We start from the raw sequence: 13,189 nt of genomic DNA on the forward strand, positions 1-13,189 counted from the left end.
TGATTTAGGAATTTTAAGGTAACAGCTTGGGCATTGTAACAATGATTGACAATGATGATGATTCACTGAGCATGAACCCTTAATAGTTTAAAGAAAATAAAAACGTTACCAAACACTGAAGTAAGACATTTATGTACTATCTCATTTAATCCTCATATCTACCCTATCATTATCACCTCCCACTCTGCAAACATGGAAACAGCTTAGGAACTTTAAGCAACTCCATATGATTTGGTATATCCTCTCTCAAAGGATGGGTTTGAGAAAGCCAATCACACCAAAACGTGCAACTCCATGTGAACTGGGTTGTTAGGCAGCAAAGAAAGGAGGCAATGCGGCTGGGTGCAGTGGCTCATGCCTGTAATCCTAGCACTTTGGGAGGCCGAGGCGGGCAGATTATCTGAGCTCAGAATTTCAAGACCAGCCTGGGCTACACGGTGCAAACCCCGTCTCTACTAAAATACAAAAAAATAAAAAATAAAAAAAAATAAAAAAAATTAGCCAGGCATGGGGGTGTGCACCTGTAGTCCCAGCTACTCAGGAGGCTGAGGCAGGAGAACCGCTTGAATCCAGGAGGCAGAGGCTGCAGTGAGCCGAGATCATGCCACTGCACTCCAAATGCTCAGAATCCAATGCTGGGGCTGGGGCTTTCCTGATCCTCCACCTCCACACTCTCATTTTGTATCTCCCCTGTTTTATGCAAGGAGGCAGTGTGACAGGGTAGGAAAAACACAACCTACATTTCATTTTTTCTTTTTCACTTAGTTCAAGGAAAGGATTATCCTACATTTCAAACAATCCTTGCTCTGACAATCTCATGAGACAGAAGGAGGGATCCAATCAAACAATGAGAAAGCATTTTGAAAACCAGCAGTCATTACCTTATCAGCCCCATGACTTCAGAGTCTAAACCACCCCCCACACAAGCTAGGCTGTTGGAGCTCAGCTCAGCAGAAGTGTCAGCTTCTTCTGACCATGGCTGCTTGTTCGCACTAAATGAATCAGGCTGGCAATACTCTCTCAGGTGGCAGATAGGGGCAAGGGAGAGGGCCTTTAATCTTTCCCCTACAGCAGTCCCACTCCAGCACCTAACCCGGGCCCAGCCAACTACAATTCCCTAGAGATAAGTTCAAAGGTCCTCTAGTAGCCTCAAAGCAGCTTCCAGCAGCAGCAACCCTAGAAAAGGGATGGTGGCCACACACAGCCATCCACACACAACCTGTTTCCTAGCTGTCCAACTGACAATACAGATCCATTCCAGCCATTCTGGCAAGTGATAGAGATTCAGCTGCTCCTTTACCTTAGTTATAACACTCATACCAGCTTGGATTTTAGCCTGCTGTTACATACCAAGGCCAAGAGAGCTCACTCAAGGCCAGGTACTTCAGCCTATAAAAGTATTAATCTGAGGGAGGCCCAGAGTGCACGGGAATGATCAACAGCCTAGATGAGAGAAGCCCCAGTGGCGTTTCATTTTGGAGAGACATCCCTTTCCTCAAAGAGGTCCTGCGCGGTCTTTCTTGTCATTCTTGCATGGAGTGGCAGAGAGGGACAGCAGCATCAGGGAAGGGTTATGGCTCTATCCACAGAAATGAGGGAGGCTGAGGTCGGTGGTGGGTGAGCAGTAAAACAAGTTCACAGACTAAAAAGACAAGATCAATGCTTCTTGCTTATCTTGGAATCCATAAACATCTTCAGTGATAAACCCTTTGAAGACCAGGACTGCCTCTGTAGAGGACACCCATCTAGTTAGCACTATGCAAGTACACACGCCCCAGTGCAATATTCCTGCACATACATTTAATCGCAGTTTTGGACAAACTAATTAAGGCCTGGTATCAGCTACTGTGTGTGTCAAAGGCCCTCTGACCCTCCCTGGTTATCCCCAGACACATACCAAGTAATACTTCTTGCTTTTGGGTGTATACTCTGGGTCCCACTCCTCTTCCCGGTTTCTTTTTTGAAAATCATTGTTGCTGTTGTTGTTATTGTTCCCAGAGTAGTTGCCTCTGCCCCAGCCTCTTCCTCTGGCTCGAAACTGCTATTGCAATAAATGAGGGAAAAAGGAACAAAGGATCACGCCCAGGAATGGGGAACAAACCCCCCTGCTTTCTGTTCAGAACACTTTTCTGGTGTGGAATAGACAGCTGTCTTCCAGTCATATGCTGGTCAGCTGGTTTCCAGCCATTCCCTTTCTGCTCATCTCAAGTCTGTAGCCTACATAGAGGACAAACCTGCCCCAAGGGCCTCCCTATAAACAGCAGTAGTCAAGGTAAGTGGGGGAAGTTCTGGGACCAGAAGCCATAAGAGGCTTTCTAGCTAAGTGTGATTATGAACAGAAAAGTAACAAAAAATGGAAAGGCCAGGAAATGTGGGAAGGAGAACCAAAGATTCCAGGGTCTTTGGATTGGATTACTTATGTCAAAGGCAACAAAACTGGTATTCTGATGAAACATAATCAGAGTTGGTAGAAGCAAGGGGCTTAGAGAAAGGGGGAGATGGGAAGGTCTTACAAAGGTTCCTCGAGCTCTGCCACCTCCTCTTTCACTTGGACCCACAAAGTCTTTGGTCCCCAGTCTTGATTTGTCAAAGCCCGTGGTGCTCTCCTCTCTTTCCTCTGTCTCTTCAGTGTACTCTTCTGCTTTGTAGGAGTGAGATGACTGGGAGGAAGAGGAGGAGGATCTGGACCTGTCTCTTGCTCTCCGATGCTTCCTGTGAAAAGAGAAGAGCCAGGGTGATCAATCGTCTTCTAGGGGACACTGCTTGGCTGGGGCCTCATGGATAAGCACAGGACAATCAAAAGTGTGCCTGTGATGGAAGAAACTGATGATGAGTAACCTTATAAAACCAGCTCACCCCCAACCTGCCCACCCAAGATACTTCCTCTCAATTCTGTCAGTCATGTTCAGTGACATATCTATGTCTGAGTCTGTGATAAACACATGACATACACAGAAACAGAACAAAACACAGTCCTTGGCCTCCAGTAGCTCAGTCTAAGATACAGGCATGAATTAATAAGGGAGAAGGAAATTAACACTATATTGAGAGCTCCAAAGTATCTGGTACTGGGCCAGATAAATAGCTTTGTATATTATCGTCTGTTAGTGCTTTCTATTACTTTTATTTCTTACAGGAATGCTACCTGTCTTACAGCGTTCTCTAAATAAACACTGTGTTTAAACACTTTACACCAACATAGCTGGCATGCAGTAAAGGGCAATACGACTCAGTATTATTTCCCTCATTTTACAGGTAGGAGGCTCAGGTGAGAGAACCGAGCAGAGCCCGGATTCTAACCTAGCTCGGACTAATTATACCACGACTCCACATATTACCTCCCACTGAGCTCAAACAGGTTGTGTGACTAAGCCTAGGATCTGGCATAACTCTCCCAGAGTTATTTCCCTTCCCTTTCCTTCATCTTGGGGAAATTACAGACTAGGGCAAATTAGCTTAATACGATGAGTCATTATCTATGTTCTAAAGTCAGTACCAGCCCTGCCATGTGATAGTGGAAGTTACTGAATACCTCTAGGGGGCAGCAAGGCCAGGATCCCAGGAGTAGAGGAGTAGCAGAGCCAGCCAAATGTCAGTAACCTATCATTGTCCTTCCCTCCCTCAGTCTTCCATTATGAAAGGCATCATGCTCCCTGCTCCTCACCCACAAACACTTACTCATACAAAGGGGAAATCAAAGTTACTGTCATAGGATTCATGTAACTTCAACTTTGACCCCACTAAACATCCGTGCTATTTCAAGAGGTTTTCAAAAATAAGACTCTCTGGCTGGGCGTAGTGGCTCTCTCCTGTAATCCCAGCACTTTGGGAGGCCAAGGCGGCTGGATCACTTGAGGTCAGGAGTTCGAGACCAGCCTGGCCAACATGGCAAAACCCCATCTCTACTAAAAATACAAAAATTAGCTGGGTGTGGTGGAAAGCATCTGTAATCCCAGCTACCCAGCTACTCAGGAGGCTGAGACAGGAGAATCACTTGAACCCAGAAGGCAGAGGTTGCAGTGAGCCAAGATCATATCACTGCACTCCAGCCTGGGCGACAGAGCGAGACTCTACCTCAAAAAAAAAAAAAAAAAAAAAAAAGACTCTCAAAAGGCCTCAAATTTGAGTCTTTGCATTGTCTCTTTTTTGTTGTTGTTGAGATGGAGTCTCACTCTGTCGCCAGGCTGGAGTGCAGTTGTGCGATCTTGGCTCGCTGCAACCTCCACCTCCTGGGTTTAAACGATTCTCCTGCCTCAGCCTCCCGAGCAGCAGGGATTACAGGCACCCACCACCATGCCCAGCTAATTTTTGTATTTTTAGTAGAGACAGGGTTTCACCATGTTGGCCAGGATGGTCTCAATCTTCTGACCTCATGCTCCGCCCACCTCAGCCTCCCAAAGTGCTGGGATTACAGGCGTGAGCCACCGCACCCGGCCAGCATTGCCTCTTATTAGCTGTGTGACCTGGGTAAGTCATTCTTCAGTTATATAAAAAAAAGTTCTGGCTGGGCACAGTGGCTCATGCCTGTAATCACAGCACTTCAGGAGGCCAAGGCAGGCAGATTGCTTGAGCCCAGGAGTTCTAGACCGTCCTGGGCAACATGGCAAAACCTCAAATCTACAAGAAATACAAAATTAGCCGGACATGATGGTGTACACCTGTAGTCCCAGCTGACTGGGAGGCTGAGATGGGTAGATCACTTGAGCCCAGGAGGTCAAAGCCGCAATAGGCCAGTGATCGCATCATTGCACTCCAGCCTGGGCGACACAGCAAGACCCTGTCTCAAAACGGGCCAGGTGTGGTAGCTCATGCCTGTAATCCTGTGCTTCGGGAGGCCAACGAGGTGAGTGGGAATCACGTGAGGCCAAGAGTTCAAGACCAGCATGGGAAACATAGCAAGCCCTCATCTCTACAAAAAATTTTAAAAAATTAGCCGGGCATCATGGTGCATACCTGTACTCCTAGCTCAGCCTAGTTGGAAGGCTGAGGCAGGAGGGATCACTTGAGCCCAGGAGTTCGAGGATGCTGTGAGCTATGATCGTGCCACTGCACTCCAGCCTGGGTGACAGAGCAAGATCGTGTCTCCAAAAAAAAAAAAAATCACAGAATACTGGGGTTTGCAGGGAACTCATTCAAAGTCACATAGCAAGTCAGAGGTAGGCATGTGTTCCAGGGAGAGGAAATCAGGGTTAGTTATTCAGACTCAACTCTGAAATGCTTGAGGGGTTCATGTTCCACTTCTAACTGGCAGCCCAGGCACTACTGTACTACCACTTCCATTCCCTGCTGAGGATTCACAGGTTCTTTATCTATGGGCAGCCCCAAAAGCTGCCAAGGCTCCTAATGCATAAGTAACACATTGGAATGGGAGACAAAGTAGAACAAAAGATCCGTGTTTGAGGTCAGCTGATACTTGTGATTTTTTTTTTTTTTTTTTTTTGAGATGAAGTCTCACTCTGTCGCCTAGGCTGGAATGCAGTGGTGAGAACTCGGCTCACTGCAACCTCCGCCTCCCAGGTTCAAGCGATTCTGCTGCCTTAGCCTCCCGAGTAGCTGGGACTACAGGCACACGCCACCATGCCCGGCTAATTTTTTTTTTTTTTTTTTTTAAAGTAGAGACAGGGTTTCACGATATTGGCCAGGCTGGTCTCCAACTCCTGACCACGTGATCTTCCTGCCTCGGCCTCCCAAAGTGCTGGGATTACAGGCGTGAGCCACTGCACCCGGCCAATACTTGTGATCGTAAGGCACATTATTCTAAGCTTGGCTTATCTTTCAAATGGGCAAAATGGATATCACACCAACTGTTCAATTTATCTCAAGGGGTTATCAGAAAATTGATAGAAAAACGCAGCCGGGCATGGTGGCTCACGCCTGTAATCCCAGCACTTTGGGAGGCCGAGGTGGGTGAATCATGAGGTCAGGAGTTCAAGACCAGCCTGGCCAACATGGTGAAACTCCATCTCTAAATACAAAAAATTAGCTGGGTGTGGTGGTGGGCACCTGTAATCCCAGCTACTCAGGAGGCTAAGGCAGGAGAATCGCTTGAACCCGGGAGGCAGAGGTCGCAGTGAGCCGAGACTGCACCACTGCACTCTAGCCTAGGCAACAGAGCAAGACTCCGTCTCAAAAAAAAAAAAAAAAAAAATGCTTGCCAGCTAAAGTTCAAAATCAGCAGAAGTGTTGCTTCTTACCAGAAGGTATGGGGCTTCAACTGTGCTTTTCGTGACACATGATTAAAAAGTCATGGAACATTCAAAAACGTAAACAGAAACATCAGGACATAAGCATGAATGTTGCCCCACAAAGTTCAACAATACCACCTTTGTTTAAGGAGTACCTGGAACACCTCTCTTGGAACTGTCTGTAAAACTAGTTTAAAAGGCACTTAAGATCAACAATCATGTACTATCTAGTTCCACCCTGTTTCTTTGACTAAACAGTGTTATTACTTGACAATGACTTTGGGCCATTTCTAAAATACAACTTCCCCATGAAAATGTGTGATGAAAAAGGCACATGTAAGACTGCAAAAGGAATTCCCAAATGATTCTAATGATTCTCCACACCATCCCTGTGGTCTATTTAACAGATTAACTTCTCTCATGAAGCCTTCTTTGGACAAAGATCACACTATTTTGATGTAGAAATTGTTTTCAAACTAGGGACCCTACTTGACATTTACATGGATTAAAAGAAGAAACAGGTTGCTATAATTACTAACACTAAACTCCTCTGATTTGAAAGTTCTGGTGTATAGCCCAAAGGGGGCAGACAAGAAGCTTAAGAGCCTGAAAGGGGTGACAGGGGCTTACGTACTTCTGTTTCTTTGATCCTTTATGAGTTTTCTCTGTTTTTTCAGCTGACCTTTCCCTTGAGTGGCTGGAGTCTCGGGAATCCACTGATTCTCTCGATTTACCTCGTTTAAGATCTCTCTCCTTATGTTTTTTACGACGTTCAATATCAAGGCGGAGATCAACAGGATCATCTTTGTATTTTCCCTCAGCCTATCAAAAGATAAGCCAAAATTAAGGTTTCTGGGATTCAGAGCTGTCAACTCAACCATCCCACAAACTGTGGTTTTTACTCCAATGGAGGGGTGCAGAGGAAGCACTGGGAAATGTGAGGCATCTCACCCAAGCTTGGAAGGGATGCAGGATGTCCCACAGAAGTTACTCCATAAGGATCCCTCACAGAACCCAAGCCAGTTCTCCAAAACAATGATGCTGGCCTTCTGAAAATGCTATGCATTGATCTCACTTTGTTTCCTTTCTGGCCCAGTAATGACTCTGGCTAGTTTAGAAGTTGAGAAGGCTGGCCGGGTGCAGTGGCTCACGCCTGTAATCCCAGAACTTTGGGAGGCCAAGGCAGGCGGATCACTTGAGCTCAGGAGTTCGAGACCAGCATGGGCAACAACCAAAACCCTGTTCTCTACTAAAAATACAAAAATCAGCCGAGCGAGGTGGCGTGTGCCTGTAATCCCAGCTACTAGGGAGGCTAAAGCAGAAGAATCGCTTAAACCTAGGAGGTGGAGGTTGCAGTGAGCCGAGATCGCACCACTGCACTCCATCCCGGCCAATAGAGCGAGACTATCTCTCAAAAAAAAAAAAAAAAAAAAAAAAAAAATGTTGAGAAGGCTAAAATTAGCTCTGGAAAAGTAGGTGGTTGGGCTGGCTCAGGATTAGCCACCACTAAGAGTAGAAAAGCTCACCTTCCCCTACCTATACTGTAGGATCCACGCATGGCTTATCCTCCACTTGGAATTATCTCTGAGTATTGAGTCCAAAGAGGGACAATGGAAGACTTAAGCAGCCTTCAAAATCCTGAGTTATACTGAGAAATTTCTCTAGAAAGGGAATATCAAAAACTATGGGGAATTCATAAACTGGTATTACCAGGTGAAAGGAAAGGGAAGGGAAGGGGAAGGGGTAAAGAAAGCAAAGAAACAGGGAGGAAGGGAGGGAAGAAGGAAGGGAGGGAGGGAGGAAGGGAGGAGGGAAGGAAGGGAGGAGGGAAGGAAGGGAGGAGGGAAGGAGGGGAGGAGGGAAGGAGGGAAGGAAGGAAAAAACTTCTCTGCTGGCTTCCTAAGCAGTTCAGCTATGAAGGTATGTTTTGCAGCAGCAACAGCACACCTGCTCAGACCACTGCAGCAAAGGCTTTCAACAATTCTTGGGAAACTCAGTGGGGCAAAGGTGCATGGTAGTTCAGGACATCCCACACTAGGATTTGTCTCATGGAGGTAACTCAGGGAGGAAGAAATGAGCAGTTCACTCTGCATTAAGAGTTTACATATATGAACTACTAAACTTAAAAAAAAAGTTTAACAGCAGGAGTGGCAGAAACTAGGTTTATTTATTTATTTATTTATTTTGAGACAGAGTTTCGCTCTTGTTGCCCTGGCTGGAGTACAATGGCGGGATCTCAGCTCACTGCAACCTCCCAGGTTCAAGTGATTCTCCTGCCTCAGCCTCCCAGGTAGCTGGGATTACAGGCATGCACTACCACACCCGGCTAATTTTGTATTTTTAGTAGAGACGGGGTTTCACCATGTAGGTCAGGCTGGTCTCAAACTCCCGACCTCAGGTGATCCACCCACCTTGGCCTCCCAAAGTGCTGGGATTACAGGCTTGAGCCACCTTGCCCGGCCGTTTATTGTTTTATCACTTAATTTGTTTCCTAACAGAGGGAACTGGGCCTCTGCATCCTCCAAAGAGCAAAAAAAGACAAAAAGACAAATGCAACACTGCTCCCAGGGGTAACACCTCCAATGAGTTGGCTTTCTTTGGGCATGGTGGGCAAGATCTCTTCTGATGTTTTAAAGAAAACCTCGGGTTTTACATGGCTAGTGCCAAGCTGGAGAAGGGGTACTCGGAGGAGGAAAGAGGGGTGGGGAGAGAAGAGAGACTGCCCAGAAGCACCTCTCATCACATTCAACCAACAAAACAAGTATTTTTTAGAAAAGGTTTCAGCAGCATTGGAATAACCATCTGTTATTTTAAATTTCAACTGTATATGTGAATGAAGATCAATAAATACTAAGATTTTTTTAAAGCCCAATTTAGTTATTTCACAGTAAAAGATTGTATACAAGCTTTAACCTCTTAATAACAGTGTTTACGTGCACATCACTGCAAATGTAGCTGGGCCATCAAAGTAATCTTTAGCTTTAAAGTAACAGTAATTGACAGATGATAGATATGGTACAATGTTAGGAAAAAAAACTGGACCAGCTGTTTAAAAACAGTCTACTTAAGTTAAGACATGAATATTTCACTCTTCTCTGACATGCATGTCTTTCTGAAATCATGGTTGGAAATAGTGCATGTATACGGTTGATTTGATAATACTTACAAGCAGAAAAATATCACAAAAAGTTTCTTCTCTCATCATGGGCACTTGTTCCAAAACTCCTCTCTTTTTTTTCTCAAGCTCACCTCAATAGACTTTGGGGTCATTTACCATATTCTAACCACTTCACAAAGGTTGTTGATACATTTAATAAAAATTAACCCTTTGTAGTTCATTTTTAGAATTATGCCCATCCTTAAAAGAAAAACACAAACTTAAGTAGAGAGTAATTTAAACAAACACATTTCTGTCAAGTTCATGCCCAACGCACTCATTTTGTTGGAATTACTGATCAAATCAACAGTTCACCTTGTAGCCAGGTTCCCGGGGACTTTTCATTTCATCATGAGCCAAACCATGTTTTCTGAATGTACTGGGGGAAATGTCTATTCTCCTAAAATTGAAAATACAAAACGATATAGTATTCCATTGTGTGAATATGATACTGGTAATATTCTAGCTCCTAAGTTGGCTAACAGATTCACAGGCATTATTTTTCCTTACGTTTCATGACTTATGTATGTATTACTTTTACTCTTATATACTTAACACTCTCCCATAGGCAGACACACACACACACAGAGTCCCAGGTTCCCAAGGTGTAACAGAAGTTAGAAGTTTTTGTTCTCTCCCGGTTTTGCTACACACAAAAAGATGGACTCACCCATAGTCCTAAAGGTAAGGCCAACTTTGTTTCTAGTCCCTGTCCACTGAACTGACTCCCACAACCACATGGAATAGTCTTTAAACCTGCTGGGCCTTAAAATTCTGTGAGATAATCCTACAAGCTCCCGCCTCTAGCCCCCAGGCAAATTCTTCCAAAAGAATCCAACTACCCATGATTAAACTACCATGAAATATTAATATACAGGCTTACCTAAAGAAACTAGCATTAGGCTGGGCGCAGTGGCTCATGCCTGTAATCCCAGAACTTTGGGAGGCTGAGGCAGGCAGGTCACCTGAGGTTGGGAGTTCGAGACCAGACTGGCCAACATGGTGAAACCCTGTCTCTACTAAAAATACAAAAATTAGCTGGGCATGGTGGCGCATGTTTGTAATCCCAGGTACTTGGGAGGCTGAGGCATGAGAATTGCTTGAACCTGGGAGGCAGAGGTTGCCCCGAGCCGAGATTGCACCACTGCACTCCAGCCTGGGTGGCAGAGCAAGACTCCATCTCAAAAAAAAAAAAAAAAAAAAAGGACAAGAAAATAAACTAGCATTTACTCTACCTACAGAAACTCACAGTAATTTCAGGCTAACATTTGCCAGCTTCCAAGAATATAGGAGTTAATCTATGTCAAGAGAGCTGTTTTCCTCAGGCCCAATGTGAGAGACTATTATCCCAAAGCATGTCCTGTACACTCTCAAATATAAATGCCTATAGCTCTCTTAGAGTCTGAAAGATGTTACCGTAAATTTTGTATTAAAGGTGCATCAAGCAGCAGAATTTAACAAAGTGAGTTTAATGTCTGATACAAAGTCTTTTATTACAACCTCCAGTATAAGGCCATGGTCCTTACCTGTGTATCTCTGGGCTTTTCTTGTTTTTGGCTGCCTCCTGCTCAGTTCCTCTCTTTAGGTATTTAGTAAAGCGTTCATGTAATGTCATTCCTGAGGACCCAAAGTGATGCTCTGTTGGGATTAAAAGAAACACATTATGGGCCAGGCACGGTAGCTCAAGCCTGTAATCCCAGCACTTTCGGAGGCCGAGGTTGGCAAATCACGAGGTCAGGAGATCGAGACCATCCTGGCTAACACAGTGAAGCCCCATCTCTACTAAAAATACAAAAAATTGGCGGGCATGGTGGCGGGCGCCTGCAGTCCCAGCTACTCCGGAGGCTGAGGCAGAAGAATGTCGTGAACCCAGGAGGCGGAGCTTGCAGTGAGCTGAGATCCCGCCACTGCACTCCAGCCTGGGCAACAGAGCAAGACTCTGTCTCAAAAAAAAAAAAAAAAAGAAACACATTATGTTACCAAAGGCAGACACAATGTTTTAACTCTTTTGCAGGAACCAGTAACCACAGAGATGCAACTAAAGTAGTTAAATCCACACAACAAACATACTGAGAAGAGGAAGGAAAAATGGCTGGTTCAAACACAGTCCCATATTGGGCACTAGATTTCCACTGTAGCTCCCATGTCTTAGGACAGAGAAACTTGAAGCTTATTCTCCTTGGAAGCACAGCACCAACTCTTGCTTGAGTTTATATTCAGATGGAACCTGCAACTGGCCCAACCCAGCTTCTCTATCACTTCTCTTAGCCATTCCCTAACCTGCTCAACTCCATTTGGCCAGGGGGATGATAGAATACTTTGGGGAAGAAATTCACACCACAAGGTCTGTAAGAGATCACTTAGAGGGGAGAAGACAGAGATGCTAGAAAAGTCATTTTGCTATTGGCTTCTCAGTTTTCAACCATTCTAATTCTTTGTGTCAAGGATTTAACCCGTTCTCTTGGTCACAGGTTACTAGCATTTCAAAATGCTAAGCTCTGCAATTAAAATATGGAAACTGCTTCTTGAACGGAATTTCCTTCAAGCCAGCCCCTAGCTTCAAAGGCCCTTTAGATGAGATACAAGGCCCCCCAAACTCCTTATCCACTCATCATTCATCCTTCTTCTAAGTGTGGAACACGAGCCTGAAGCAGGCCAGGGTCTGGACTCACCTTTAACATGGTGAACAATGGTCACTATATGTTGGGCAAACAGTTCTGAGGGGCTACGCTGAGACTGAGCTGATTGTATGTGCTGGAAAATGGAACGAAACTCCTGTTCCTTTTTGTTGCTATGAACTAGATCTCGGCAAAGCTTGCGTTCCTGAGCCAATAAGCCACTGGGTCTGAAAAAGAAATACGGGGAGGCCCAATTAGAACACAATATACAGAAAGAACATTAAAACCATAAAAATACTTTTTTGAAGAGTTTTAAATCTATCCATAAACTTCTTTTCTTCCTACCGGAGTTGAAAGTAACCTCAATGCACTGTAACTATGGAAAAGGATATACAAAATCTCTCTCTTCTCTTTCTTACTGGAATCTTCAAGTGGAGTGAAGTGTTAAACCTTAGTCACTGCTGGTTTTAACACATCCAACAAATGAGAAAGTATTTTAAAAGATGAACTACAGCTGGGTGCAGTGGCGCACGCTTGTAATCTCAACACTTTGGGAGGCAGAGACAGGTGCATCACTTGAGCCCAGGAGTTCAAGACTCCATTTCAATCAATCAATAAAAAGATCAGCAAGCATGACCAGCCAAGGCCATTCAGGGAGGTGATGTCATGAAGCGGGAGTGGGGTGTGGCTGGAATGCTGTTCACACAGACTTCCAGCTGCCTGAGTAGTTTACACCAAGTAAAAAACCAGTCAGCCTTGGCCTCCCAACTCTTTCCTAAAGTTCAGGGGACAAAAGGTAGATGTATTGCCTTCCTTAACTCTAAAATTGTGGCCAGGCACGGTGGCTCATGCCTGTAATCCCAGCACTTTGGGAGGCTAAGGCAGGCAGATCACCTGAAGTCAGGGGTTCAAGATCAGCCTGGCCAACATGGTGTAACCTAGCCTCTACTAACAATACAAAAATTAGCCAGGTGTGGTGGCAGGTGTGTGTAATCCCAGCTACTGGGGAGGCTGAGGCAGAAGAATCACTTGAACTCGAGAGGCAGAGGTTGCAGTGAGTTGAGAGTGCACCACTGCACGCCAGCCTGGGTGACAGAGAGAGATTCTGGGCTGGGTGCGGTGCTCACGCCTGTAATCCCAGCACTTTGGGAGGCCAAGGTGGGCGGATCACGAGGTCAGGAGATCAAGACCATCCTGGCTCACAGGGTGAAACCCCATCTCTACTAAAA

At 45.2% G+C, this 13,189-nt stretch overlaps 1 protein-coding gene across 6 annotated transcripts in view; it reads right to left on the reverse strand.

Annotated features, from left to right (window-relative positions):
• THRAP3 (thyroid hormone receptor associated protein 3) overlaps positions 1-13,189 on the reverse strand; it is a 77,521-nt gene that overhangs the window by 1,763 nt on the left and 62,569 nt on the right. For 4 of the 6 annotated variants that reach the window (XM_024248394.3, XM_024248380.3, XM_024248384.3 and 1 more), the window contains 6 exons: positions 12,015-12,187; positions 10,869-10,980; positions 9,658-9,742; positions 6,820-7,007; positions 2,514-2,712; positions 1,898-2,041 (listed from right to left, as the gene is read on the reverse strand). In XM_024248394.3, coding sequence (XP_024104162.1) covers positions 1,898-2,041; positions 2,514-2,712; positions 6,820-7,007; positions 9,658-9,742; positions 10,869-10,980; positions 12,015-12,187 — 901 coding nt within the window. The remainder of the gene's footprint in view (positions 1-1,897; positions 2,042-2,513; positions 2,713-6,819; positions 7,008-9,657; positions 9,743-10,868; positions 10,981-12,014; positions 12,188-13,189) is intronic. The other 2 variants (XM_024248401.3, XM_024248407.3) reach the window with 1 other exon arrangement.

This window comes from Pongo abelii, chromosome 1 (genome assembly GCF_028885655.2).
Source record: "Pongo abelii isolate AG06213 chromosome 1, NHGRI_mPonAbe1-v2.0_pri, whole genome shotgun sequence".
Taxonomy (NCBI): Eukaryota; Metazoa; Chordata; class Mammalia; order Primates; family Hominidae; genus Pongo; species Pongo abelii.